The sequence below is a fragment of the Carassius gibelio genome, chromosome B13 (genome assembly GCF_023724105.1).
Source record: "Carassius gibelio isolate Cgi1373 ecotype wild population from Czech Republic chromosome B13, carGib1.2-hapl.c, whole genome shotgun sequence".
NCBI lineage: Eukaryota > Metazoa > Chordata > Actinopteri > Cypriniformes > Cyprinidae > Carassius > Carassius gibelio.
The window spans coordinates 12,312,340-12,339,513 of NC_068408.1; the positions used below are offsets into that span (position 1 = coordinate 12,312,340).

A 27,174-nucleotide genomic window follows, 5' to 3' on the forward strand; every position below is an offset into this window, starting at 1 on the left:
TAGTCTCAAATTTCTAAATTCTTATGGTCGTCGCATTTCCCGAATTCACTTAGAATATTTATTTACAATATTGTTTACAACATAATTTAATATGCTGTTATGGAACTACATTAATTGTGCAAAATTTTGAATTTCTTATTTTTTTGATAGATTCATACGAAGATCTTTTTTTATTTATGCATCCAACATTAACAATGAGTAGAAAAAAAAAGATTTGCTATAATATTAATACAAGTTGTATATTTGTTTGCCTTCGCTTCAATACATTTATTTATTTTGTATAATATTATAAATAATATATTTTCACACTATGGGTCTTTATATTAAATATATAGATACCTTTATATTAAGAAGGATATCATCATAGGGCCTAAACCATGAATATGCGTAGACATACAGGATGCAACAAATGTAATATATTTTCCTTTTAGTATTACCAATTTCCATCTGTGGTAGTGTATTATTTTTATAAAACATACCTAAAATAATTGAAATAATAATTTAATGATTTAAAATGACATTATAAAAATGTAAATTATAACAAATATTTAATCCTGATAATATGTAGATGGATGGATCTGCTGGATCTATTTACAGGCAGGAATCTTGTAGTGTCCTTGAAGTGTAGCATCCTATCCTGTGATCAAGCCACATTATGCAATGCAGTTTCAAACATACACATACACACCTGCATAATACAGTATGGAGCATGTGTAGCAGCCTGACCCGTAACAACAGTTCCTCTCCTCTGTGTGGGTGCCTGGGGCTTCTTCTTCGGCCCCGAGGAGCCCCTTCATTAATCGGCCTCATTTTGGGGGAGGTACTTAATGCACACACACGACAATCGACGGGGCTGTAATTGTGTTGTCAGGGGCCAAAAAACAAGCCTGCTCCTCCAAACAGACATCTGGCAAGGAGGCAGAGAAAGCCATGTTGTTAGGAGAGGGAGAGCGAGGCAAGACAAATAAAATTACTGCTTGGGTTGTGAGATCGGTGGGAGCCCAGCCTGCCTAATCTCACCAATGGGAGAGCACGCCTGTTGTAACCCAATTACAGGAGCATAAGCAATTTGTTAGACACTTCACATAATGTAACAATTTCCCAATAAACTCTGACTTGTAATAACATTGCTGAGTGAGTTCATAAATTCTAAAGGAACGAAGGAGGGTTGGATGCAGCAGCTGCGGGCAGAGAGTTAGCAGCATCAGCAAGATCTCTCACATTTACACTCCGACCTGCTTCCAGTCTTCGTGATGTTCAGATAAGATAATGATAACAGGATTGGGGATCCACATCCTTAGCTTTTCAGCTGCATGCTCACAGTAAAAAAACAAGGTCTCTGAGGAGTTGTGTATTCACACCTGATCAGCCCATCAAGTGCCCTTTCAAATAGTACTGCAGGGAGCCTATTGCAGTAGAAAACTGTACTGATTAGGGAAAGTGTGTAAGTAAAGTGAATGTTACCCATTAAAAATTACACACAACCTACATGAAGACTGGCCAAGTGGCCAAGGAGTTGAGAAACAAAATAGTTTAAATTCAGCTTAATTGACCTCAAGAGTTGTTCCTTGACAGTTGTGCATGGTTAAAGTGAACAAAATACAGTCCCATTTATGACAATGGGGTTATAAAACAATTAGGGTTATACTTCCTACAGTATTGTTAAATATTAAAGTCAGCTGTGGCTAAATATAGGGGAACATATGGGAACTAATGGGATAAATACTAATTAAAAATATTAAAATATTATTTTAATACAAACAGACATTACATACATTAGCAATTTATACTACATTCACATTTACTGTTCAAAGGTTTCGGGGCGTTTTGAAAGTAGTGAACTTTTTTCACAAAGACTGTGTATATTTGATTAATAATAATGCATCCTTGGTCAATAAAAAGTATGTGTGTGTGTATATATATATATATATATATATATATATATATATATATATATATATATATATATATATATATATATATTTTTTTTTTTTTTTTTTTTTTTATTACTGACCCCAAACTTTGAATAGTAGTGTAAATGTATTCACACAGGTATACAATATAATTAAATATTAATTAAAACTTCCGATATTTGCAACTCAAGGTCATAGAGAACATATTTATTGATATATGTGTATACACACACACACACACGCATATATATAATTTTGAAGAACATATAAAACATATTTTGATGAACACATAAAATACATAACTTCAGTAAGCCACAGTCATTTTGAATACAAGTAAAATGTAGTTGGAAAACTCGTTAGTTGGCAACATGCTAGTGCTATTGGTGACCTGAATTTGACTCCCTACTTGTGGTGCTTTCCACTCCCACTTTGCTTCCTGCCTGTTCTTTATAGCCTTAAATAAAGGTAAAAACAACAAAACTCTTTTTTTTATTATAATTAAAGTAATTTGAAGTTGCTCTTATGGAAATATTCCCTGCGTAGTCTGTAGAGAGCAGTGCAGGATTCATGTAAATCAGAAGACTGCAACTGACAAGCTACAAAGACATATTGTTTAACCTCAGTGTCTTTCTGCTTATTTCTTCGTACAACAAAAATGTGAATAATCACTCAGTCACCAACAAAAGGGCCAGTAATTGATACAACCATCCATAATCTTTATTTAACACCATACCATTACAACTTTATATATGTGCAACAACGTTGACAAATTAATTTGCTCAAAATTCTTCTGTCACGACAACTTTTGTAAAAGATGACTGACAATTAACATACAGTTTGGATTGGCATTATAGTTCTGTTCTGGAAAAGAACTCCCTGTGCATCCATGCAGCTTAGCACGGATAAAGAGCAGAGAGAGCAACAATAACCCTCCAGGGTAAACAGAACAGAAGCAACATAAATATATTGCAGATATTAAAAAGTTTAATAACACATTGTAACATTTTAGAAATTAAGTTTGATTCAAGGAGAATCAAAAGGCTGAATCCTGACTGTTGAGAAGAGGAGTTGGGGATGGAGGAGGGTAATTAGCTACTGAGCAACGCAAAAGCTGGTAATGATACTGAAGGACCTTATATATGGGTGCTGTGATAGGCAGGGGCATACATTTTGTCTAACAGCAGGGTCGGACAATAAACATAAAATTTCCAGGAATTAAAGCAAAAAAAAAAAAAAAAACACCTGAAGAATGAAAGCCGTTTCATACACTTGGAAAATTATGAGCTAGATCACTGCTTATCAACACTAGGGGTGTGACAATACACAATACAATAGCAAAACATTCTTATTGGCTAGTAATGTTAGTTTGGTTGAGAGTGAAAGCTGTGCTTCTCTCATACCATTGGTAGGCAAACTCATGGACTCGAAAGTGATAACAATCAACCTTTTTTTTTTTTTTACAGAGGAATATTTTTTTTCCGCAGCCAAATGCTGCACGCCGGAGATCCGGCATGGTGCCGGAGAATTTCAAGGGAGACACAAATAATACATCTAAAATTGTACTTGTAAGGATATGTTTACACAGAGTAAAGCCTTACTAATATTAGTGCAGCAGGGAGACATCAAGCTGTTGTGGTCGTGGCGCAACAGCGCTCGTGTCCGTTGTAGACATTACTATCCGTCAAGCAGGTAATATTCTTATTGCTATCATAGTGGACTCATCGAAAAATAAAACGTCATCATCTGTATTAAAGAGAAAATAATCACTTCATCCGATGTGTAAATGAATAAAATAGCCTTGACAGCCGAATTCCACAATTATTGACTTTGTTCTCTCTCACCTGACTTTTTTTTGCCCCATTTTCTTTTTGTTTTGTTTTACTACTTACAAAGTTAAAGTATAAAACATAGTTATTTACAATACAAAGTGTTGTTTCTGATCATATATTTGGGGGGACAACCCTCAGATTGGGGTCCTGTCCCCCCGAGATTTCCGCCTACACACACACACACACACACACACATGCACACACTAACATGACCTGCCAGAACCAACACTACACTTGATTATTAATGAAACTGCACACAGTTTATTTTGAGCACATAAGTGGAAATAGGACCACAAATGTTCAGATTCACATTTGCATTTGCTACTTCCTTAATGTGACAAATTTCATAGCAAAACAGGATTTTTTAAATATCCTTTTTAATAAGGCATTATTGTGTGTGAGGGGATATCCACTGAGAATGAATTGTAGTGTTTATATTGTATAAACTTGAATTGGTTCTTAACTAAAAATAGCTTAAACTCAGAAATATGATTTATTTAGATTTTTATAACCAAACATTATTAGGGCCTCCCCAAAAGTTTACTGAGTCCCACTAATGGTCCCCTGGCTGAGAACCATTGTACTAGAATGCAGAGTTTGCTAAAAACAATATCTCTTCGGTAACTGGTTAACAATATTCAGGTGTCCACACAACATAAGTAACATCAGTGTAAAAGAAAACAACCATTTTCTTCAAAATGAAATGCACAGATGAATCATTCAAAATAACACCAGGTGCAATATTTGACCAAGACAGGTTCATTTTGATCTCACATTGATGTTTACATGGCATCTGTGAACTTGATATATTTTCCCCATAAAATTACAGTCTATCGTCTGACACCATTAGCTAAAAGCCCATGGTTCTGTGGGTGACATATGTACTGGCTGCAGCTCAACACAGTTTGGCACAAAGTAAGAGAGAAAGCAGGGTGGAGAGAGAGGCCATTCCCCTGTGAGTGAAAGCAAGCAGTCAAGGTCGGAGGAGATCAGGATGGGGTTAATGAAATGATGACAGCAGGGGTGAGGGGGAAAACTCCAGTGGTAATTTACAAGCCTCTCCCCTGTAGGGCTGAAGGTTACACTGGGCCCTGTCGGGGAAAAAACAGGAGAATGGGACAATGCGATGGATCTACACCATACTTCACACCCCACGGGCTGACACACACACACACACACACACACACACACACGCCCATAAATGAATCAATCAAACAACTCAAATTAATGTAAGATACTCAGAAAAGAAACTTTTGCTGTTACTATGATCAGAGATAATACTTTATGATGAACAATGGTGTTCATAAATTAGAGACAGGCTTCACTTTATGGCATCACTTTAAATCAGAAAAACTGTTGAGAAATTTTTGAGTTTATGAATCTTAAGACAAAATATTAAATAAAAAGTGTAATATTTGATACATCATGATTTTATGGCTCATATACTATGACAATATTAAGCTCAAAATATAGAAAAAAACACCTCAGCTTTAATGGCCAGAGAGTGAATAAATGTTGATAATAAAGCAATGAAATCTTGAGAACAGTATAGCAAACTACTTATAAAATGCATATTTTTGATTAGTTTTATGATCAAAGCTCTGCAGTTTTAATTGTGGGGAGGAATGCAATACAATGATTGAGAGATGTACAAATATGATTTTATTTTCTTTTTTTAAACAAAACAAAAATGACATACGGATAATCAAGAAAACCACTTCAGTCCGGTCAGAGTTCACCTCGAAATAATACAGTAATATAAAAAGATATTAGGTTTAGTAGAGATTTTACAGCAAAAGGACACTTGACCGGACCAAAAGTGGGATGTTTTTAGAATTATTCTTAAATGCCATTTTACTTGCTAAAAATTGAGGATCCATTCATGTTGAGGATTAAGTAAACAACAGGTTTTTCTGAAAAGGTTTAATCACATTGATCATTTAGAGGCCTCAGAAATGTTTGCATCAAATATGCAAAAGCTCGGTTTCTGGAATTCACCAATTTTCTTCAAATTGGACACAAAATGACACCATACTTGGTCTGATTTGGAGAGGATATGGAAGCTCTCCGCTCGCATTCCTAATCGTATTGCGTTGCGACACAAGTAAAAGCCTGGATGTAAGTGATTGTTGTAATTAGAGTGCTTTAAATTACAGCCCTAATTCCAGACGATGTCCCCCACCGTTCATATGCTGCTGACCACGCTAGAAATTCCTCCCTGATGGGACTCCTGGCTCTGTCATAAAACTATCCGAGGTGTAATCTTCAACTGATTTACCTGCCGTTTCCTCACCATCGCCCAATAAAAAGGGCGAGACCGCCGAGGTTTCGTGGGGCTAGTTTGTGATTAGGGATGCATAATCGTATCCTGCTTTGATCATTTCCATGCCTTATAACTTCTTGCATATGTAAAGAGAGGGACTCGGGAGACAGACAGAGTGCAGTGTAAGCAGGGAGGATTTGGGAGCAGCGCTGGGCTGCAGTCTTAATCTGGCTCTGGAGACGAAGCGTTTATGATGTACATCATTGGCTGAACTGGAGGAAGGACTAATTATAGTCATCCCGCATGACACATCCTGAGGTATTGACCATTTGTTCTTTTTGGTTAGATGGGGTACTAAGCACCCGAAGAGCAGCTCTCAACTGTCCGAGGAAAGCTGATGAGTGTGTTAAAAACAACAAGAACTCTTATGAGAGACAAGCGGATGAAGTTGCTGACTACGGCAAAGTCCACAAATTAAACCTCAGGTTTTTTTTTCCTAATTTGTTTCCAGGGTAATAATTTTCAACCTGGCTAGAGCGTGATGTTGTTTTCCGCTCTGCTGTTTGGATCGGCAATCGCTACTGTTCTTGTTCACGGAAAGTTCAAGGCATTATTCACGAAGTAAAACTGTGACACTGACATTAAAGTATAAATGAATGTGTACTCTCTTCCACCACTCTCTGAGGTGGAGATAATGAGATGCTATATCACCATGATGGAGGGAGTGGAAATCTGATTAAGATGTGTTTGCATCCAACGTCTCAACTAACTGCGAAACTCATAAAACGCATTTGCTGTCTCCCCCATAACTAATGGCTGGTTTTCACAGCTTTGACAGCGAGCCGTGTGTGTTATTTTGTCCGGGTATTATAATAATAATGAGAGCAAATTACAACAATCAATTTCCATGGGTGGTTCTTGATTGGGGATGATGGGCAATATGGCACTGGGTAATCCATCTTCCCGGCCCTGTCTCATTAATGGCTGCGTCGCCGCGACAACAGCCAATGGCAGTGCGGCGCTATGGAACACATGGGGGCACCATTCTGTGAGCCTATGTTCAATTAGCAGTTGTGGCGATAAACAGAGTGATGTATGCAGGCTCGCAGATGTGGCAGCTTGAGTTTAGAGCCTTTTAAAGCCCCTGTATGTATCCTCTGTGCCTCGACACACTCGCATGAGCCTGTGCGACGCCCTCGCTGAACGTGTGCTAAACAGCACTCAGCCAACAAAGCTTCTCATACGTGGTATTCAACAGTGATAAAGGCTGCTTTCAATTCAATAAATAAATCCCAAAATGGTTACTTGTAGTGTCGGGCAACGATTAAACGCAATTAATCACATCCAAAATAAAAGTTATTGTTTATTATTTGTGTGTGTACTGTGTATATTTATTATGTACATATAAAGACACACACGTACAGTAGGCCTACATATTTAGAAAATATTTACATGTATTTACATTCATATAAGTGAGATATACACACACACACAGTATTTACGCATACAAATATATGTGTGACCCTGGACCACAAAACCGGTCTTAAATTTTTTTGAATTTGGATTTGTACATCATATGAAAGCTGAATAAATAAGGATTGTTAGGATAGGACAATATTTGGCCGAGATAAAACTATTTGAAACAGAAAAAATCTAATTACTTTAAGAAAATCGCCTTTAAAGTTGTCCAAATGAAGTTCTTGGCACTTCATATTACTAATCAAAAATTACAATTCGATATATATTGACGGTAGGAAATTTACAAAATATCTTCATGGAACATGATCTTTACTCAATATCCTAATGATTTTGGCATAATAAGAAGATTTATAATTTTGACCCATACAATGTTTTTTTGTCTATTGCTAAAAAAATATCCCAGCGACTTGAGAATGGTTTTGTGGTCCAGGGACACATATACACACACACAGTCATGGCCAAAAATTTTGGCAGTGACATAAATTGTGTTTTGCAAAGTTTGCTGCTTCAATATTTGTAGTTTATTTTTCCACGTTTCTATGGTATACTGAAAAACAATGGTAAGCATATCAATTTTAAAGGCTTTTATTAGAAAAAAAAATATGAGTCAATATTTACAGTGTTCTTCATGACCTCTGCAATTCGCTCTGGCATGCTGGATTTAAGCTTCTGGGCCAAATCCTGACTGATGGCATCCATTCTTGCCTTATTAGTTCTTTGAGTTTAACAAAATTTGTGTGCTTCTGCTTGTCCACTCACTTTGAGGACTGACCACAGGTTCTCTAAGGCATCGTGATCCAGAAATTTGCCTGGCCACAGATCCAAAATTTTAATGTAATGATCTTCGAGCTACTTTATCACTCTTGCTTTGTGACATGGTGCTCCATCATGCTGGAAAATGCACAGATCATCACCAAATTGTTAATGGATCGTTGGAAGAAGTCACTCTTGGAGGACATTTGATACCATTCTTTATACATGGCAGTGTTTTGGGGCAGAATTATGAGAAAGCCCACTCCGTTGGTTGAAAAGCAACCCCACACATGGATGGTCACAGGATGCTTCACTCTCGGCTCAACACAGGACTCATGGTAGCATTCACCTTTTCTTCTCTAAACAATCAATTTTCTAGATGTTCCAAACAGTCTAAAGGGAGCTTCATCAGACAAAATTTTGCACCAGCCTGCTGCTGTCCAATCCTTGTACTTCCTGTAGAATTTCAGTCTGTCCTTGACATTTTTCTTGGAGAGAAGTGGCTTCTTTGCTGCACTTCTTGACACCAGGCCATTGTCCAAAATGTATATATATATATATATATATATATATATATATATATATATATATATATATATATATATATATATATATATATATATATACACACACACACACACATATATAAAAACCAAAACTTTTATTTTGGATGTGATTATTGTTATTATTGCCCAGCACTAGTTAGTTTACATTGTAATAATATTATTTCATAATATTACTTCTTTAGTGTGTTTTCGATCAAATAAATGCAGACTTGGGGAGCATTATGAGAAATGTATTATATACTATTTTATTATATTTTATTTAATTGCTGATAAGCAACTAATTTCCTACATAGCAGTGCTATCTATCTAGCTCAAGTGCTTATTTTCTAATCAATAAATACAGCTGAGTGAATGAGGTGTGATTTTTAACAGCGACTGGCTATAAAGAAAGACTCTAAGAGACAGAGGACATCGCCATTGATCTGGAGAAATCTAACCTGCTGTCAGCTTGTGAGTAGCTGTCCCTGATTACATTCATCAGAGAATCAGCCATAGAGGGAAAGGATATTAGGTTTCAGGGGCAGCCATCAATCTAAGTCATTCTTAACCTGATCAAGTACACAACACTCTCCAACCCAACATTAGACCAACACACCAACAGCAATCAACTAGAACAGCTCAATCTATACTCCAGGGTCACATGTGCTAGCATGAGGATTGAGGAGTGAAGGAGAGAGAATGATGAGAATGCAAAGAGCAAGTTTCTATACATTTATAGACTCCATGTGCAATAATAAAACCAGGTTTGAATCCACGTGGAAATGACAAAACATTTCTTTCTGATTTGATTTTACAAGTATTGACTGGGTAAGATAAGGTGAATTAATATTTCATACCAAATGTCATATCTTCGTATTTGGGTTGCCCCTAAGACACACGCCCCCTTTTAGTATTGATGTTTTATTTTAAAACAAATGATTTTAATGAAGCAGCATGAGGTTGTTGACAAGTCTTATGACAGATCCTGTAGTCCCCGAGGGAAACACAGGCCAGTGAGGAAGATCTCTGGAATTTCTTTGAGTTTCATGCATTAAAAATGTGTCATTATCATCACCACACTTCAACTGACATTGATTATATCAGCTATAACTTGTGACTCAAACTGTAACATTAATGTATCAGCTATAACTTGTGACTCAAACTGTAACATTAATTTTCAAAAACTCAAACATTCTGCAGTTTTGCTATACAGAGCTAAAAATTAACAAAACCAGTCATTCCTCATAGACAACCAACTTGTTGGTTGCAATGTAAAACATTTAGGAAGTGTCTAGAGAGGCATCTTACTTTGTCTTCACTACTTATTCACCTGAATATTTAACAAGAAAAGATACAGCACAGGACTTAAAGTTGCCATGAAACAGAAGTGACAACAGATCTACTGTTCCATAATTGTTATACACCTATGCTAAATAGAAAAATAAAAAACCGTAGGTTAGGAACTTCTATGCATTGGTTGCTGACTGGATTTTAACACGAGTGAAAATTGCACTCAAAAATTAATGCTGATGAACTAGCGTTTGAGGCGGCGAGAAGTCCAGCAAACACATCACCAGAAAGAAGTTTGTCATTTTACTGGAAGTCAGTTGAGACAAATTTTGATTAAACATTAAAACTCATTTTTAAAAAAAGAATTCATTTAAGAACTGTTGAACACATGACCTCTAATATGCATTGACAAAACAGACAGGGTGAACTGTTTTTTTTTTTTTTTTTGGTGCATAAAAATAAAGTCATCATAAATTCAGTGGATAAGGAGAAGCATTACTTGCTAGAGCAAACACAGATTAGCCTAGACCAGGCTAAAATAGCTAAATTATTCATATCATCAGAAAGGGAACGTTTCCTACATTAATTTCATGTTGACTTTAAGCTCACACGAGTCTCCCAGTATATAATCCTAATGAACATGTTTAACATCATCTATACAACTAATATCATTATGATACTTCCCTTGGATACCACAATTATAAGAAACAGAACATGCCTAATTCACAAAAGAGGAGCTTTTTAAAGTTTAACAAACTAGCTCTTCATTGAGTTCACTGAACTGACACTAATAGCATTCAATGTATTCATTCATTCTACCGCGATTGATACGCCAAACCGTTTATGAATATCTTCTTTTTGCCCTCTGTGCTGTCTTTTAGGATTACTCACTATTGGCTTCTCCGTAGTCCCCTCATTCTAGCGACCGCAGACTTTGCAAATTCACTTAGATAATTGATTTCAGCAGGGATCACGTTGTGGACTATCATGTGATTGTACACGCTTGGTCTTGTTAAGAAACGCGAGCCTCGGTCGGAAGTGCAGTGCGAGCAGCGCGAGGATTGATGAGATGAGAGGCCGCTTGGCTGTCAATCATACGATACATTGGCTGTCAATCTACTGTGACCACGCCCTCATGTCCGCTATGACCACACCCTCACCTCCAAGATGAAGTCGGCAGCACAGAAAGACGGCCAGTAGAAACTAACTAACTAAACTTAACTCATATTTATCTCAAGAAGTCTTGTAGCCTAAAATAACTTGAATATGGCCGAAGAAGTGTTAATTCTTAGTCCAGGCAAAATAACATCGGTAAGTAGACAAATTTTACTTTATTTAAATGATGTGTCACTTTGTTACAAATCTGCGTTTGTTTTGTTACTTATTTGCTTCGTTCTAATTTCGTTCTTATCGTTCTCTTAACTCGTATTATTGATTGCCATCTAAGGATCTTCAATAGTAGTTAGTTTAAGCATGATCACTCAAATGATACTTTATTAAAGTTTAATTTTAGTACGCTGTTGAATCTTGGTTGATGAAGGGTGTGTAATAACAGGTTTCAAAAGCTATTGTAATATCAGTAATATTTAGTAATGCAATATTCAATGTCACATTTTCATTTTGTACTATATGGTGTGTTGAAAAAAAAGAAGAAGAAAGAAAAGGCATTAAGTTAATGTCACAAGACATTTTCCCAGCAAATTCCCTCACGTGTAGGACTACACATAAGCAACTGTATCTGACCACTTAGTGGGACAAATTAAGTTTTCCACTCATGATCTGAAGTGTAACGACCACTGAAGTCACACCATGAGAAAGCTGTTCTCTCCTCTTCTGACTTGAACTATTGCTTCAACATTTTAAGATCACTAGAATAGAATAGAATAGAATAGAATAGAATAGAATAGAATAGAATGGAATAGAATAGAATGTTTATAAAATGTATAAAATAAATCTATTTGTTCGTAAGACTAAATATATTGATATATGGATGTATTTTCATGTGTGTCTAATGGGATTTTAATACTGTATAGTCCAACTCATATTAATGGACATACAAATGTAAAATTATTGTTTATGTACTAAGCACTGTTTATCTATATTTTAAAAAATGTATGTTTATGTTTAATTTCTGAATGTGTTCTTTTGAAACACTATAAATTTTATTCTTTGGCTCTTGCGTGTGGGGCTCATAGTTTCAACCACAGAATTTTGAAGAAAAGGAAACAACAAAATGTACCACTTTAAGAAAAAATAAGGAAAACTACAGCTTACATGCCATAAATATGTTTGTGTCTCTTTTTTATAGCATCTTACCTCATCTCTGCTGGCAGTGGCTTTCCTCACCTCCTTTGGTAGCTCAATGCTGTATGGGTACAACTTAGCTGTAGTCAACTCTCCTGCTGGGGTAAGAGCTCGATCAGTACCTCACTTGCCAAAACTGCTCATCAAAAGATGTAATCAGTTGATAACATAGCCAACATAGTTCCATTCAACACAAAGTTTCTTAAAGTGGCTTCCAGTATAGAGATGCACGTCAGGCTCGAGGTTGAAATAAACACAGTGGCTTAAACAGAGGCTCTCCTGAAGCAAGATCTCAGGGAATGTTGCTTTTACATGATTCTGTGCATTCTATACATTCTTGTTGTAAAAGTGTGATTTCTACAAGGAATTCTGGAATCATTTAAATATTAATATAAATGTTATATTTTGTTATGTCATTTCGTATTAGTATTTATATATTAGATTTAAATATATCATGAATAAATCATAATTTTAAGATATGGAAATCAATATGGGACAAAAAGAGAAAGTTATCTTTAGACTTTCTCCAGAAACTTGAAGAAACAAAGTGTTGAAGCCTTATTTTCATTTTTGGTAGATGAGTCAGTTCAATGTTATTTGTTCATCTTGGCTTGTCAGGCATTTTGTGCTGCAGTGGTTGCCTCTAGCAGCTCTTCATGTATATAAGTAGAGACCTATTTGCCCTGCCCCATTAGCCTGTTAATGACAAAAATATTTAAATTTTCCTGTCTGGTCTCCTGACTGGCTGTTATATACCCTACTTAAGTGGCTTTGTTTTGTTCTGTTTTTCTTGGAACATGATGTGCTAATGAAGAGGATTCAAACATAGAAATCCAAAAATCACAACTGGAAACCGTTGCTTGGTGTTTTATTTATTTTTTTTATTTTTATTTTATTTTTTGAAGCAGAAGCTCAGTCGATGTTATCAATAATCCACTTTTTTTTTCTAAACTCAGTTTTAGTTCAGTTGAATCTATTGTTGAGTAAACTGAAAGACTATGTTAAGTTTTCCCAAGTCTGTTAAATTATACCGCACTGTTCCAACTTTTAAGCTAGAATAGAAAAGGTATGTAAACTGATTAAATTAGACTGTGACCTTAAAGCACTGGCAACAGATAGAGTTGCATAAAAAGAGAGAGAGGAGAGCTTGTCACGAGACAGAGGCATGTAAGTCCATGCTGAGGTGTGTGTCACTGAATAGAAGCTTTGAGATTTGAAATATGAAGAAAAAGGAAGTTGAAGACATTGGGAATGCCTGTTAATGATGTCTTTCCTTATGCATTTCTTGAGTCTCACAGTTTTAAAGAATAGTTCACCCACTAATAAATTCACCCTCATGTTGTTCCTGACCTTTATTCTTAGGGTGATAAAGTTGGGACATGTGAGAAGTAGTCATATAAACTACTTATATCATATTTTTATACAGATTATTTTATTATTATTTTGTAGCCTTGCAGTCCCATTTTATTTCAATAATAATGAATGGAAATAAATGAAAAAGCACAAGATATCCTTTAAATTTGACTGAAAAATCATGGAGCAATAGTAAATGCTAACAGTATTTTTGGGTGAACTTTTCACTTTAATTTTCTGTCTGTCTGTCCGTCTCCCTCTCACTAGTACATTAAAGACTTCTATAACCGCACAGTGGTAAGTCGCAATGGAACTGGATTAAACGAGGAGGCCCTGACGCTCATGTATTCACTCACCGTTTCTGTGTTTGCGATTGGAGGCCTGATCGGCTCTTTGATGGTGGGCACTCTGGTCACCAGATTTGGAAGGTAAGTCAGGAGGAGACCCATAACATCTGGCATGGTGTGGTCATTCTGCCAGGAAATCCTGTGTCAGTGTCAAGGCCATCGAGGTAGATTCTTCCTCATCTGTCACCTCACCTGACCTCTCTGACCAAACTGAACGACTTTGCCTTTGCCTTGTAAATGGCCTTGTTTGCACTCTGAAAAGAGGACACACTTAGTTAGTTTCAGACATCTTTGTTGGTGATTAGTTAAACCAAAAATAAAAATGCTATAATTTATTAACCCCCATGTGGTTCCAAAACTGTATGAATTTTTTTCTTCCATGTAACACTAAAGAATAATTTTTTAATAATGTACTGGTCGTGTTCTTTGCATACAGTTACTGTTAATAGAGAATAGAGCTTTCAAGCTACAAAAACAAGGTAAAAGATCAGCAAAAGTGTCAACAAAGTGATCTGTGTGATGGATGAATCTGTGTGATATGGATCACTTTTATAATAATTTACTGATGTTTTGTGTCTTTTTTTGTAGCTTTAAAGCTGCGATAGGTAACTTTTGACGCTCTAGCGGTTAATAAACAGAACTGCTTGCATCTTCCGGAAGAACATCGTAGCCGGAACTACTTCTCTCTGTTTATGTCTATGAAGAATCACAAAGGTACTGGGTTACTCCGCCGCGGTAACCCCGAAGCATTCTAAAATAGTCCATATATAAACACTTATTATAGGTGCACCCTAGTGTTTCAGGACAAGCTAAAAACACGGTTTGGAAAATGGATTCATGGTGTACTCGCTTATTATATAGATTTTTCTACATTTTGAACACAAACAAAGTTACCGACCGCAGCTCTGATTGGTTGTTTCTTAACGGGAGTGATGTATTTCTACAAATGGCAATAGGACCACTGGGAGGAGCCAGAGGAGCTTGATTTTTTTCCTCCAGATTATCTGTCTCATATTCTACTGTCAGGACATAATGACAGGTTTAACAAATATGTAAAAAATATATTTTTACAAAAGCTACCTACTGCAGCTTTAAAGCTCGTGTCTGCACTATTTGTAATTACATGGAAAAGAGCAAGTACATTTTTGTAATTCTTCCTTTAAAAAGAGAAGTCATACCAGTTTGGAACAACATGAGGATGTGTAACAAACAAGCTTGAATTTCTAGAAGAAGAAAAAACATTTAATAATGAAATTGCCAAAATCCTAATTTTTATGGCTGTGATAACATTGTTGTATAGTGTATAGTGACAAAACTGTTTACTTAACCACTGTGCATTTCCTAACTTAGTACCTTAAACTTCTGTTTTGTACTCTCCAAGGACTCTGGAAGTACACTTGTATAGTCTGTTCTGAGTGTCTATGAGGACCGCCACAAGATTTGACTGCAGACATTTAAATGCAAATGAAAGACGATGATTCATGACCCTATTTATTGTTCTAATCAATTTCAGTCCAGCAAAATGTTTTATAGCAGTAAGGTGATCATAATGCAGAACACTGTGCAGCCATCTGTAAATCAGGGGGAAAGTTTACAACTTGATAGAACTAATCAAAGAATGCAGCTATTTCACCAGCAGCACTGTCATGGAACATCAGTTATCTGGTTTCGATAGTTAAACACCCAGGTGGCCGGCTATCAAGCATGACTGTCCTAGCTTAATGAGCAGTGCCAGGGCAGAACTTCACAGTGTTTGCTTTTGCAGGAAAGGAACACTGGTCAACTCCACTGTACTGGTGTTCTTGGCAGGATCACTCATGGGGTTCAGCAGGATCTGCGCTTCACCCGAAATGGTCATCTTTGGTCGTTTTATAACAGGAATACATTCAGGTATGTCCCAGCTGAAAAATAAGCAGGTATAGCGAAGTAAGTCTCGATGTGAATAGACTCTGACATGCTTTGCTCATCTCCAACTTCCAGGTATCTCTCTCAGCGTGGTGCCAATGTACCTGGGAGAGATCGCTCCTAAAAATCTGAGAGGCTTCCTGGGGCTCATGCCTAGCATTTTCATTTGTGCTGGGGTTTTCTTAGCTCAAGTCTTGGGCCTGCATGAACTTTTAGGAAAGGTACACCAGGGAACCTAAGATCAGTGAACAATTTAACACCGTACAGTTACATTGCTCATCTATATTCATAATAATTATGAAATAGTTCAGTACTCTGTTTTAACTTGTGCTGTTTTGTTTGACAGGAAGAGCACTGGCCCCTGTTTCTCTCTCTTGTGGTTGTCCCCACCTTTATCCAGCTGATGCTCTTACCGTGGTTTCCAGAAAGCCCACGCTACCTGTTGATTGAGAAGCACAATGTTCATGCCACTATCACCGGTGAGAGAAATGCTTTTGATTTCGATTGTAGCCATTTTTCTAGAACCATCAAAACATCAAATCTACTGTTTTCTTTTTTTCTTTTTTTTATTATATAAATACTACAGTATATGTTATAGATCATGTTATCGTCTTAATTATCAGTAAACATTTTTGTAAACATCCTTAAAAATTATAAAAGAATTGTCAGAAATACTAGGGATAATATATTAATAAATACAAATTTTGCTTTAAAGAAAGAAAAAAAAAATTAATGGGTTAAAATAAACATAAATCAGCCTATTCTCTGATAGGCTTTTATCTTGTACCGTTTTCCTTCTGAAGTAAATGTAAGTTTATAAATAATTAAATTATATTTATTTTGTTACTAGAAAACCAGATAATGGTGATGGTTTTTAAAAGCATTATTTTTAAGTAAGTATTTTTTTCTTTTAGTTAGTTCATGGGTCATCTTGAACGGATTGTATTGGTGGGATATTGCAAAGTGATACAGGCAGCTCATACTGAAAACTTTATCAGCTGGCTCCTGATACAGATGAACATTAAAGCCAACAGTTTATGTTGTTTTTGTTGGTGCAGCCTTGAAATGGTACAGAGCCAAATGTAACATCCAGGCAGAGATCGAGGAGATGCAGGAGGAGCAACGCTCTCTGTCCTCAGTGGAGACCGTGTCTGTCTGGCAGCTGATACTGGATCACACTGTTCGCTGGCAGGTCCTGTCGGTGGTGGTCATCAACATCGGTATGCAGCTGTCTGGCATCGATGCGGTAAGATCAACATCCTGGTTAACATATAGAGCTGACTACACTGCATGATTTGAGTTTTGAGTCCATTGTAATAGAAAGGTCAGTGGTGTAGTGGAGGGTATACGCGGTATACGGCATATACCCACTTCTTTATCAATTGGATTTTCCCTAAAAACACCCATTAAACGGGATTTGTCCTGTATTTTATATAAGGCCAACAAGCTGAATCAACCAATAAGTATTTTGCACCGTTGACCGTAGACCGATTAATTAATACATTATAATTAATGTTACCCTATTTATTAATTTATATGAATCATATACATAATAAATAAGAATATATGTCATATATGATTTGACATTGTAAAAAGTAAAAAAAAAAACTAAATTATTTACGTTTAATGTAGTCCTAATTTAAGCAAATCGTAAATGTGTGTCCCTTATTTTGGCTCGCTGAAGGTGGCAACCCTAGTTCAAACAATAAATTCGGTCCCAGTTTATATTAGGTGGCCTTAACTACTATGTACTTACATAAAAAAATAAGTACAATGTACTTACTGTGTTCATATTGTATTGTAAAACACTTTTGCTGCTATTGAGGTGGGATAGGGGTAAGGTTAGGGAGAGAGTTGTAGGTATGGGTAAGTTTAAGGGTGGGTTAAGGTGTAAAGCATGGGTCAACAGTGTAATTATAAATGTAATTACAGAAATTAAATACAGATGTAATTACATGTAGTTTTTTTTATAAATATAAGTACAATGTAAAAACACGTATGTACACAATAAGTACATTGTACTAAATTATTAATTAAAATGTAAGTACATAGTAGTTAAGGCCACTTCATATAAAGTGGGTCCGTAAATTCAAAACCGCTCTAATACAGAGAAAACCCAACCAGTTTCATCAGAGATTGTGGAGGGTTAAGTCTAGATGTCTTTCAGCGTGTATTTGGTTTAAAAGCACGAGTGTTATACTGGATGGTGACTGAAGGTGTTTTAGATTATGCGCTGATCTAGTTATTCTTAATGCATGTACAGTAAGATCAAGACAGCAGGTTTAGTGGTCTTTTGGCATCTTCTTGTGGTCCTGTTGCTTGACTGGTGCTTATTTATGTTAAAAAGGACGTGGGGATAGGGGAAGGGGGAATACATTCTGGATAAAAAATATTTTTGTTTGTTGTTTTTAAATAGAGATCATGATTCTCCTACGAACAGACAGCTAAACAAAATAGCATGTAATGTACAAGAGGTTCTGGCAAAATGTTAATTGGTGCATTAATAATTACAAAATCTGCACCTCTTCTACGGCTAATTTTAATTTCATAATGATCCTTACTCCTGGAAGTCAAGCAGCAGAAGTTAAATGACAATATGCAAATACTACTGGCCCATTTTGGGTTGAACTAAATATAGAAGACTAGTTTAACATGTAACTGTTTATAAAACGTGGTGTTCATCTTTTGCTGGGTTTCTTTAAAAAAAAAAATTGGGGCCATAAATTGCCAGTATACCCACTTCTCCAGGCACCACTACACCACTGGGAAAGGTAATGATATGAACATCTGGATCTGGGCATGACAAGTATTTAGCCTCTAAAGCCTCACAAGATTTCTTCCAACATCAAATAAACAGCAGGTAAACAGTGGTTTCAACCTGCACAGTAGAGCTGTGGCTATGCACCTGAATTTAAAGTGGCTCTCATTTTTGTATTCTTCAGGAATAGTTTAGTTTTAACTTCAGCTTAATTATTCAGATGATTAAGAGCACGGAGGACAGACACCTCACTTTTTATCCATCAGAGCTTAACCAATAACAATCTTTTTTTAAGTGTTTATGCAGTTTAATTTGCACAGCCCTGCTATAGTGATAAATAAAGGCTATTATTCAAGCAAATTAGATGTATTTTTTAATTGTAACATCGTTAAGATGGTGATTATGGAAAATATATATATTTTTCCCAAATAGTAGTCTGCTGGTAGTGTTTAAGTTAGACCTGTCAGCTGACACCATTCCTTTATACTTGCCACTGCAGTGCTCTTTAATGGCATCTATATTATGATCAGAATCAGGGTTATGAATAAGAATTCTTATGCATTTCCACAAAAACACACTGTGCTATTAAATAGATTCTCAGAAATGAATTCTGCAAAGGTTTCTAGCATCATATTAAAAGGTTTTACCAGTATAACACACTGTGTATATTATTATTTTTTTCTTTCTATAGGAATGTCTTATATAAATTGTATTGTTCTGAAATGTTGTGTGGATGGCAGACTAATTCTTCATGTAATAATGAGGATAAAGACCAATAGAGAGCTCATTACCAGGCCCACACGGAATCTGTGTGCCCAGAGCTCAGCAGAATTCAAACAGCCATCATTCGCAAACTTCTGCATATTCCCCACTCCTTGCTTGACGTTCATTTAATCATTCATTTGATGTTGGCTAGCAGTGCAGTACTCTCAGCTCTGTTTACCACATTACGTTCTGCAGAAGTCCACAGATTATGCCACAAAATGAAAAAAAGAGGCTTCAGATTTCATCTAGAGTTTGTCAAATTGCAATTTCTATTTCTGTCATGTCTTTCCCCCATCGGATTTCCACGGCAAACTACGAAACAATAAATAAAAGCCATTATCTCAGTGGTGATTCCTCAATTTAATTCATTTACAGTCATTGACATTCATTCAACTGATTCTGAAAATAAACAAAACTGAGCCTCTCATTTTAGATTTGAGACCTGAGACAAGCATTTCCCAGCATTTCCTTACAGCCTCATCAGGCTACAAATCAGCCTTAACCATAGCCTTAACTTCCCAAATCGTAAATACATCTTGTCAAAGTACGTGAGCTACTGATGTCAAATCCAAGTAGGACTCTTCATGTTTGCCCTGTGGGGCTTCGATATCAAATTTGAATATTAAATGACATTGACTGTTGGGCCCTTAGGTGGCAGGTGACCCTGTGAGCGTCTGTGTGTGTGTATTCAGTGTAAATGCGGCTGACAGGTGGTGAGTCTTGGCTGACTTCAGCATAAGCAGCAGGAGAGAGGCAGGCCGTGTGTGTCCTCTACGGTCCCAGCAGCTCTCAAACCGTCTGTGTTCCCTCTGATTACCCCCCTGCCTAACCTCACACACAGCCCTCCAGCTCTCAAATTGAATCTGAAGTGTTGTACGCCGTAACCACTCATAGTCACGATATGCCACCTGTACAAGTCAAAATCACTATGCTTTCGCTCTTCACCCCAGATCTGGTTTTACACCAACGACATCTTTGAGAACGCCGGAATCCCGACCCCTGAGATCCAGTACACGACCGTAGGAACTGGAGCTATAGAGATCATTGCAGGCCTCATAGGGGTGAGTTTTCATATTCCACTGACGCTTCCAATGTGAAAACTGTCTGTTTCAATTATTGATAGTGGTAAAAGGCTATCTGACAGGGTTATATAGTGACTCGAAATAGTTTATTAGACATCACTTGGTCTATTACTTCACTAGAGCCGCTGCATTTGAAAAAGAACGTCTCTTCATATCTCAATCATTTTCATTTAGCTTTGCCCTCAATCTTTCCCAGCTCACGTTGTGTATTTTTCTGCTGTGACAGACATAAAAATCACTGTATAAGATGAGTGTTAGAGAGACTGATGTGTCTTGTTTTTGCCACCTCCTTTCTTGGGTCACATCTCAGAGCTGTAATGAAGGCCAGATACAGTCTCTCTCTCTCCCAGTTGCGTCGCTTAGCCGGGATTTAGTGATGCACCAGCAGCAACCGGAGAGAAAGAGGCACGCTGTTAGTCAGAAGAACTCATTGCTGTCAGTGTCAATTGGCCCTCACTCGGGAGGCAAATGGCACACGAGAGGAAGGCTAGAGATTGGTTATAAAATTACAGCTATTCATTCTTATGTCAGCTTCACCCGCCTTTAAGTCAACAGTGCACAGCTTTAGCACTCAATTTCAGCAGCACTTAATGAAAAAACAAGGTTCCACTTTATGTTTCTGCGACATTTGCTTGTAAAAAAGCACCAAAAAGTCTTCCTCTCAAGACAGTGGTTACTAATTAATCCGATCAAGACAAAAAGGAAGCGCCTGTTGTGAACATTCGCATTTCATGTCTCTTGTTTGTTTTTTTTATTCAGTGTTTCACCATTGAGCGTCTCGGGCGAAGGCCATTGATAATTGGAGGCTTTGGTGTTATGGGAATGTGTTGTGCTGGGATAACACTGTCCCTCATTCTTCAAGTAAGCGAAATATCGTTAATAAAGTAGAAAAATATTTATAATCAAACTTGTATTCACTGCCAATTGAAATAACTGTTGGCGAAACTAATATAGTGATAAAGTGATATAACATATATATTTTTTCACCTTTTGCTACTATCATATTTTCAGATACATGTGCCTTTTATGAAATACGTGAGTGTGGGGTGTGTGGTTGGGATCATTGCTGGGTTCTGCATCGGGCCGGGTGAGTTCTTTGTGTCTGTCACTCTTTCTTCTTCTCTTAATCTATTTATTAAAGTGATCTACATGGCTGCATCAGTCATTTTTAGTCATGCTCAGGCACATTCAGTAGAGAACTGCTTCAATCGGATGAGTAGTAGTCTGCTCTTTGACCCTGAAGTCCCTGATGACGCCTTCAAATAGTAAAATAGCGACACCTGGGGGTAGAATTTTGGAAAAACAATCCCAACTGCAGTTCATTGTAAACCTCTGTATTTATTTGAGCACTAGGTTTTTTACATATATGGATTTATTTTACAGACATATGTCTATATTTAGTATAGTCATAATTTATTTGTTCAGGATAATTTAAAGACGCTCAAACTTTCAGAGATATGTTTCTATAACATGTAATGTTATATAATGTTAATTATTTTTAGAATTTATACAATTTCAAATTTATTTACTAAAAAATAACTAACTTTCAGAGTTTATTAAGATTAATTCTCTATATCCTTATCTATGCTTACCAAGCATGATTATTCCAATAAGATTTCTTACATTGGAGTTAACATTTTATCTCATTTATTTCAAAAACAACATTAACTTACATATTACATCATTTATTTTGTGAGTACACAGAAACTTCATTGCACTAAGACAAATTGATGAGATGATTAGTTTACACAAAAAATTGAATGATACATATATATAACAAAATATATGAATGATGAATTATTCTAAAATATATAAGACAAGACAGAGAACAGGATACAGATGCCTTGGAAATTAAATGCGTCTTGACTAAATTGCATTAAATTGATATAATGATCAATTGTGCTGTTGAACAGAAGATATTGACATTTTAAGGAGTTTCAAAGATCCAAGTATGGAAGTTAAAGTGTGTACTTCCCTCTATTAGTGCTGCATGAGCATTAGACTCATAGTTTATGCACACAATAAGAGCAGAGAGGAGTAGCTCTGCTACAGTGATGAATGAGACTACAAGTGCTTTACTGAGTTGATGCATTATCCAACCCAACTCCAAAATCTATAATTCATTCTCAGGCCCCAGTTTCAATCGGTGTAATTACGTCTTTAATTAGGATTTTTTATGGCTCATTGTTCATAAACAATGATGAATATGGCTTTTTAAGACAAAATCCTGCATGAACAATGAATTACAAGCAGAGTTCCTTATCAATTTAACTGCAGCACGCCTCCTGCTGCAATTATCACGCACAAATAATGAAGCCATCGCTTGGCTTGTTCATGAATTCATTACATTTGAAATAACACCTTGTGCCTCCTTATTTTTCACTTGTAACCAAAAGGGATTAGAACTTAAGCAGTGGAACAATCTCTGCTTCCTGCATATTGAGATAATGAGCTCTTCATAAAGCTAGTTTATTATCCTCCCTCCAAGAACTGTTGCACTACAGAAGAGCAGTGCATACATGCATGTGCATAAAATGCATTCATAATATGCACTCATTTGTGTTTTATAGGCTAAAAAAATATAACCGCTCTAGGTTTCACAGCACTTTTTCTCTGAGTAGGTAGGCGATTAAACATGAAAAATATAAATGACGTCATAATATATCATTAGTACGGATGTGTCTGTTTTTTAGCGGGTGTTCCATTCCTGATCACAGCTGAGCTTTTCAAGCAATCCCATCGTCCTGCCGCATACACCGTGGGAGGATCTCTTAACTGGGTGTCGAACTTCACCATCGGCTTTATCTTTCCGTTCCTTCAGGTATCAAATCCATTCAATGCAGCTAAAGCCAAAGATACACCGAGTATAATCGGAAAAAGGGTTTTCCAGGGTTGTTGTCGCCAAAACATTAGTCAGAGTCAATCATTGTGAAATTCAATCATCTTCATGTAGTTTTAAAAAGTTGTATTTCTTTGCCACAGATGTCTGCTGGGTCCTACTGCTATCTGGTGTTCTGTGCCATATGTGTATCAGTGGCCATCTACGTCTACTTTGTTATTCCGGAAACTAAAAATAAGACGTTTGTAGAGATTAGTCAGATGTTTGCTACAAAAGAGGCTGTGGAAGAGAGCCAGGCCCTCACTCACCCGGACCAGCTCAAACTGAAAAAGATGAACGGATACGGCTCACTTGAAAATGGTTCACTTGAATTCGACAGTTCTTCTTCCTGTCCTTAAACTCAGAAGAAAAGCAAAAAATGCATTTGAGGTTTAGGAATTAGATCATTTATCAGCCATGCATTAAGAAAGGCGCAGTTAAGTGAATCTTTTGTGCGCAGTGGGCTCAGACTAACAGAAGGTCTGTTTCTTACTTAGTTTTGTGAAGCTACTTAAACACCTACAGCTTTGTGTTACTTTGTATGCAAGAATAGTGCCATATACATCTTACCACATGTATATTGTTACTGAGAAATCACAAACTATGTTTTTTCACCATTTGTCATGTTTGTGTTATGAAAGAAATTCCTTCATGTATATAGGCCTTATACATATTTTTATCATTGTGAGAGTATATATATATATATACATATATACATTTATTAGTTGCACATTATTGTGAGTGTTAAATGGCATTGGATCATTTAGTAACGCTCAGGTGCTAACTTACCACTTTATCAGAAACTTTAAAATGGGCTGAGATCAAACTTATTTTAAAAATTCCTTTTCTTTTTCAGACATCACTGTTTTATATATTTCGAACACTGCTACAGCTGTAAATATTTATTAGTATATATACACTACCATTTAAAAGTTTAAGGTGTTGTTGTTGTTTTTTTGTAAGAATATGTTTATTCTGCAAGAATGCATTAAAGACTTAGGAAGTTACAAAAGATTTATATTTAAAATACTGTTCGTTTTAATGTTTTATTAATCAAAGAATGTTGAAAAATACAAATACTGAGACGTTTTCAACATTTATAATAATAATGTTACTTGAGGGCCAAATCAAAAATGAAAATTCTGCTCTGCCATCACAGAAAAAAAATATATATACATACTTGTATTTCTGATTTTATAATATTTTAAATCAAATAAATGCAGCCTTGGGAGCATTAAAGACTTCTTTCAAAACAATTTCAAGGTCTTACCAGCCCAAAACATTTGAATGGTAGAGTATTAAGGTATAGGTTTTATTCATACATAGTATTATACTGTATATTATCTAAATATTATATGATATCTGAGTTTCAGTCTAATTTATATGAATATTTATAACTGTATTTGACCTCACATGTACTAAAAATATTTTTTAGAGTATTCAAACCTTAATAACACACCAAATAAAAGTGTTTTAAATGAGTCTGTGGTAACACATTTATTGAGAACATCAGGGTGCGGAGTGAAAAAAGCTTACAAAGCAGGATCTGAATACAGACACCGTTGGTTTCTGCCAAAGAGCGCCATTGCCAGTCAGAGAAGAGCTTCATTAACTCACTGAAGAGGCAGATTTAATGCTTAATTAAAGAGAAGAGTCTCTCACCTTTCCCTATGGATCCCAAACAGCTGTATGGCAATTTATATTCAGATACACATTTGAGACACCTTTAATATAGTGCCCTTGAAGGGTCCTGTGTTACTGCATTTAAGGTATGTATCAGATCATTGATATGTATCTGTACAGAGAGCTGTGTGCATGTGTAGTGTTGTCTTTCCTCTGTTATCCCAGGCCTGTGTGAGTATGAATGGGTTTCTTGGGTCTATCAAGCCCCTGGGCGGTGCTCTCCATCTGTGTGAGCCTCTCCAGATCTCCCCAGAAGAGACCCACACAGACTAATGATATCATACGCCTGCGTCTACCGCTCCTAGAAGAGAAATTGTGAGCTGAATTGTGTCTGGCTTTCTGTTTGGTCAGTCTTCAAACACCGAGCTCAAGGTCACCGGTTAAACGGGATCTCGATGGGCCATTGTGCACAGCTGTACTCTCCCAGTTCATTTTAAGAGAAATTACAGTGCTGAAAGTCAGCAATGTAGTGAATTGCCTAATACCTCTTTTTGTTCTACTAAACAATTTTCTGATATTTTATTCCAAATGTCATGTTAATGTAATATATTTTTAAATGATTTGTACACGATCTAAAGCTTTATATCTCAGACAGAATGTCTGTCATTCTATCTTTCATTTTTTATCGTTCTCGCTGTGGAGGATCATTCTTTCTGAGGATCAGTCTGTCATCCATCCGTCTGTCTGTCTATCTATCTACCGTTCTCATCCACTCTATAGTGTGCTGGCCGATCAGAGGAGCACGTTCAGCCAGAGACTGATCACTGCCAAGTGTTCCACTGAGCACTTCAGAAGATCACAGAAGACCTTTGGCCATTCGGCTGTATAAATCCTCTCTATAAGTGATGGGACATTTATGAGTTATGCATGTGAAATACATGTTACATTTTTCTTGTGCAATGCAAAGTTGTGAAAAATGTATGTGCAATAAGGGATTTTCATGTGCAATACAATTTATAATTATTGCTTATTTATTAATACTAGATTAGTCTGATATATATACTATAAAACTAATGTACCTAATTAACATTATCACACTGGACATATACACAACAGTCTATTGCACCTATAATTTTACATTTGATCTAAACTAGTATTTTTATTGGTATAGTCTTATATTATTATTTGTATGTCTTATTCATTTTTAATATATTGATAAATGAGCATATGTTTATTTATTTTATTATTTTCTTTTTTGTTCATTTCTCTCTTTCTTTCTGAGAGCATTTGTAACATGGAAAGCAATTTCTCCCTGGGATTAATAAAGTTCTTTGAATTGAATCTATCTATCTATCTATCTATCTATCTATCTATCTATCTATCTATCTGTCTTTTTGTTTGTCTTACATTCTATCTATCTATAATTCTATCTGTTGTTGTTCTATCTATCTTACAATCTGTCTGTCTGTCGTTCTCTCTGTCCATTTGTATGTCTGTCATTCTATCTATCTTACATTCTGTCTATTGTTCTATCTGTCCATTTGTCTGTCAATCAGTCATTCTATCTATCTATAATTCTATCTGTCGTTGTTCTATCTATCTATCTATCTATCTATCTATCTATCTATCTATCTTACATTCTGTCTGTCTTTTATTCTATCAGTCCATTTGTCTGTCATTCTATCTATCTATCTATCTATCTATCTATCTATCTATCTATCTATCTATCTATCTATCTATCTATCTTTGTATTGTTCTATCATTTATCTAATAGTTTTATCTGTTGTTATCGATCCATCCATCCATAGTTGTATTGTTCAATCGTTCTATCTATCTTACATTCTTTCTCTTTCATTCGATCTGTCCATCTATCTATCTATCTATCTATCTATCTTACATTCTATCTATCTATCTATCTATCTATCTATCTATCTATCTTTGTATTGTTCTATCATTTATCTAATAGTTCTATCTGTTTTTGTTCTATCTATCCATCCATCCATTGTTTTATTGTTCTATCTATCTATTGGTTTATCTGTCCATTTGTCTGTCATTCTATCTATCTACCATTTTACCTATTGTTTTAT

At 36.1% G+C, this 27,174-nt stretch overlaps 1 protein-coding gene and 1 long non-coding RNA gene across 3 annotated transcripts; one reads left to right on the forward strand and one right to left on the reverse strand.

Moving 5' to 3' along the window:
* Positions 1-431: 431 nt before the first annotated feature.
* Positions 432-11,112, reverse strand: LOC127969874 (uncharacterized). Its single transcript, XR_008156382.1, has 3 exons — positions 10,964-11,112; positions 727-907; positions 432-637 (listed from the first exon to the last, which is right to left on the reverse strand). It is a non-coding gene; the product is annotated as an uncharacterized LOC127969874 (long non-coding RNA).
* Positions 11,113-11,153: 41 nt separating this feature from the next.
* Positions 11,154-24,887, forward strand: LOC127969873 (solute carrier family 2, facilitated glucose transporter member 5). 2 transcript variants are annotated; one of them, XM_052572000.1, is made up of 12 exons: positions 11,154-11,383; positions 12,381-12,479; positions 13,997-14,157; positions 15,842-15,966; positions 16,057-16,202; positions 16,328-16,460; positions 17,040-17,227; positions 20,455-20,565; positions 21,346-21,447; positions 21,598-21,673; positions 23,280-23,407; positions 23,569-24,887. In XM_052572000.1, exons 1-12 carry the CDS (start codon positions 11,339-11,341, stop codon positions 23,821-23,823), a joined length of 1,569 nt encoding a protein of 522 aa, XP_052427960.1. In that variant the 5' UTR covers positions 11,154-11,338; the 3' UTR covers positions 23,824-24,887. The 2 variants fall into 2 exon arrangements, with proteins under 2 accessions (XP_052427960.1, XP_052427961.1); XM_052572001.1 differs by lacking the exon at positions 11,154-11,383 and having other exon boundaries at positions 12,396-12,479; positions 13,997-14,026; positions 14,109-14,157.
* The last annotated feature ends 2,287 nt before the right edge of the window (positions 24,888-27,174 follow it).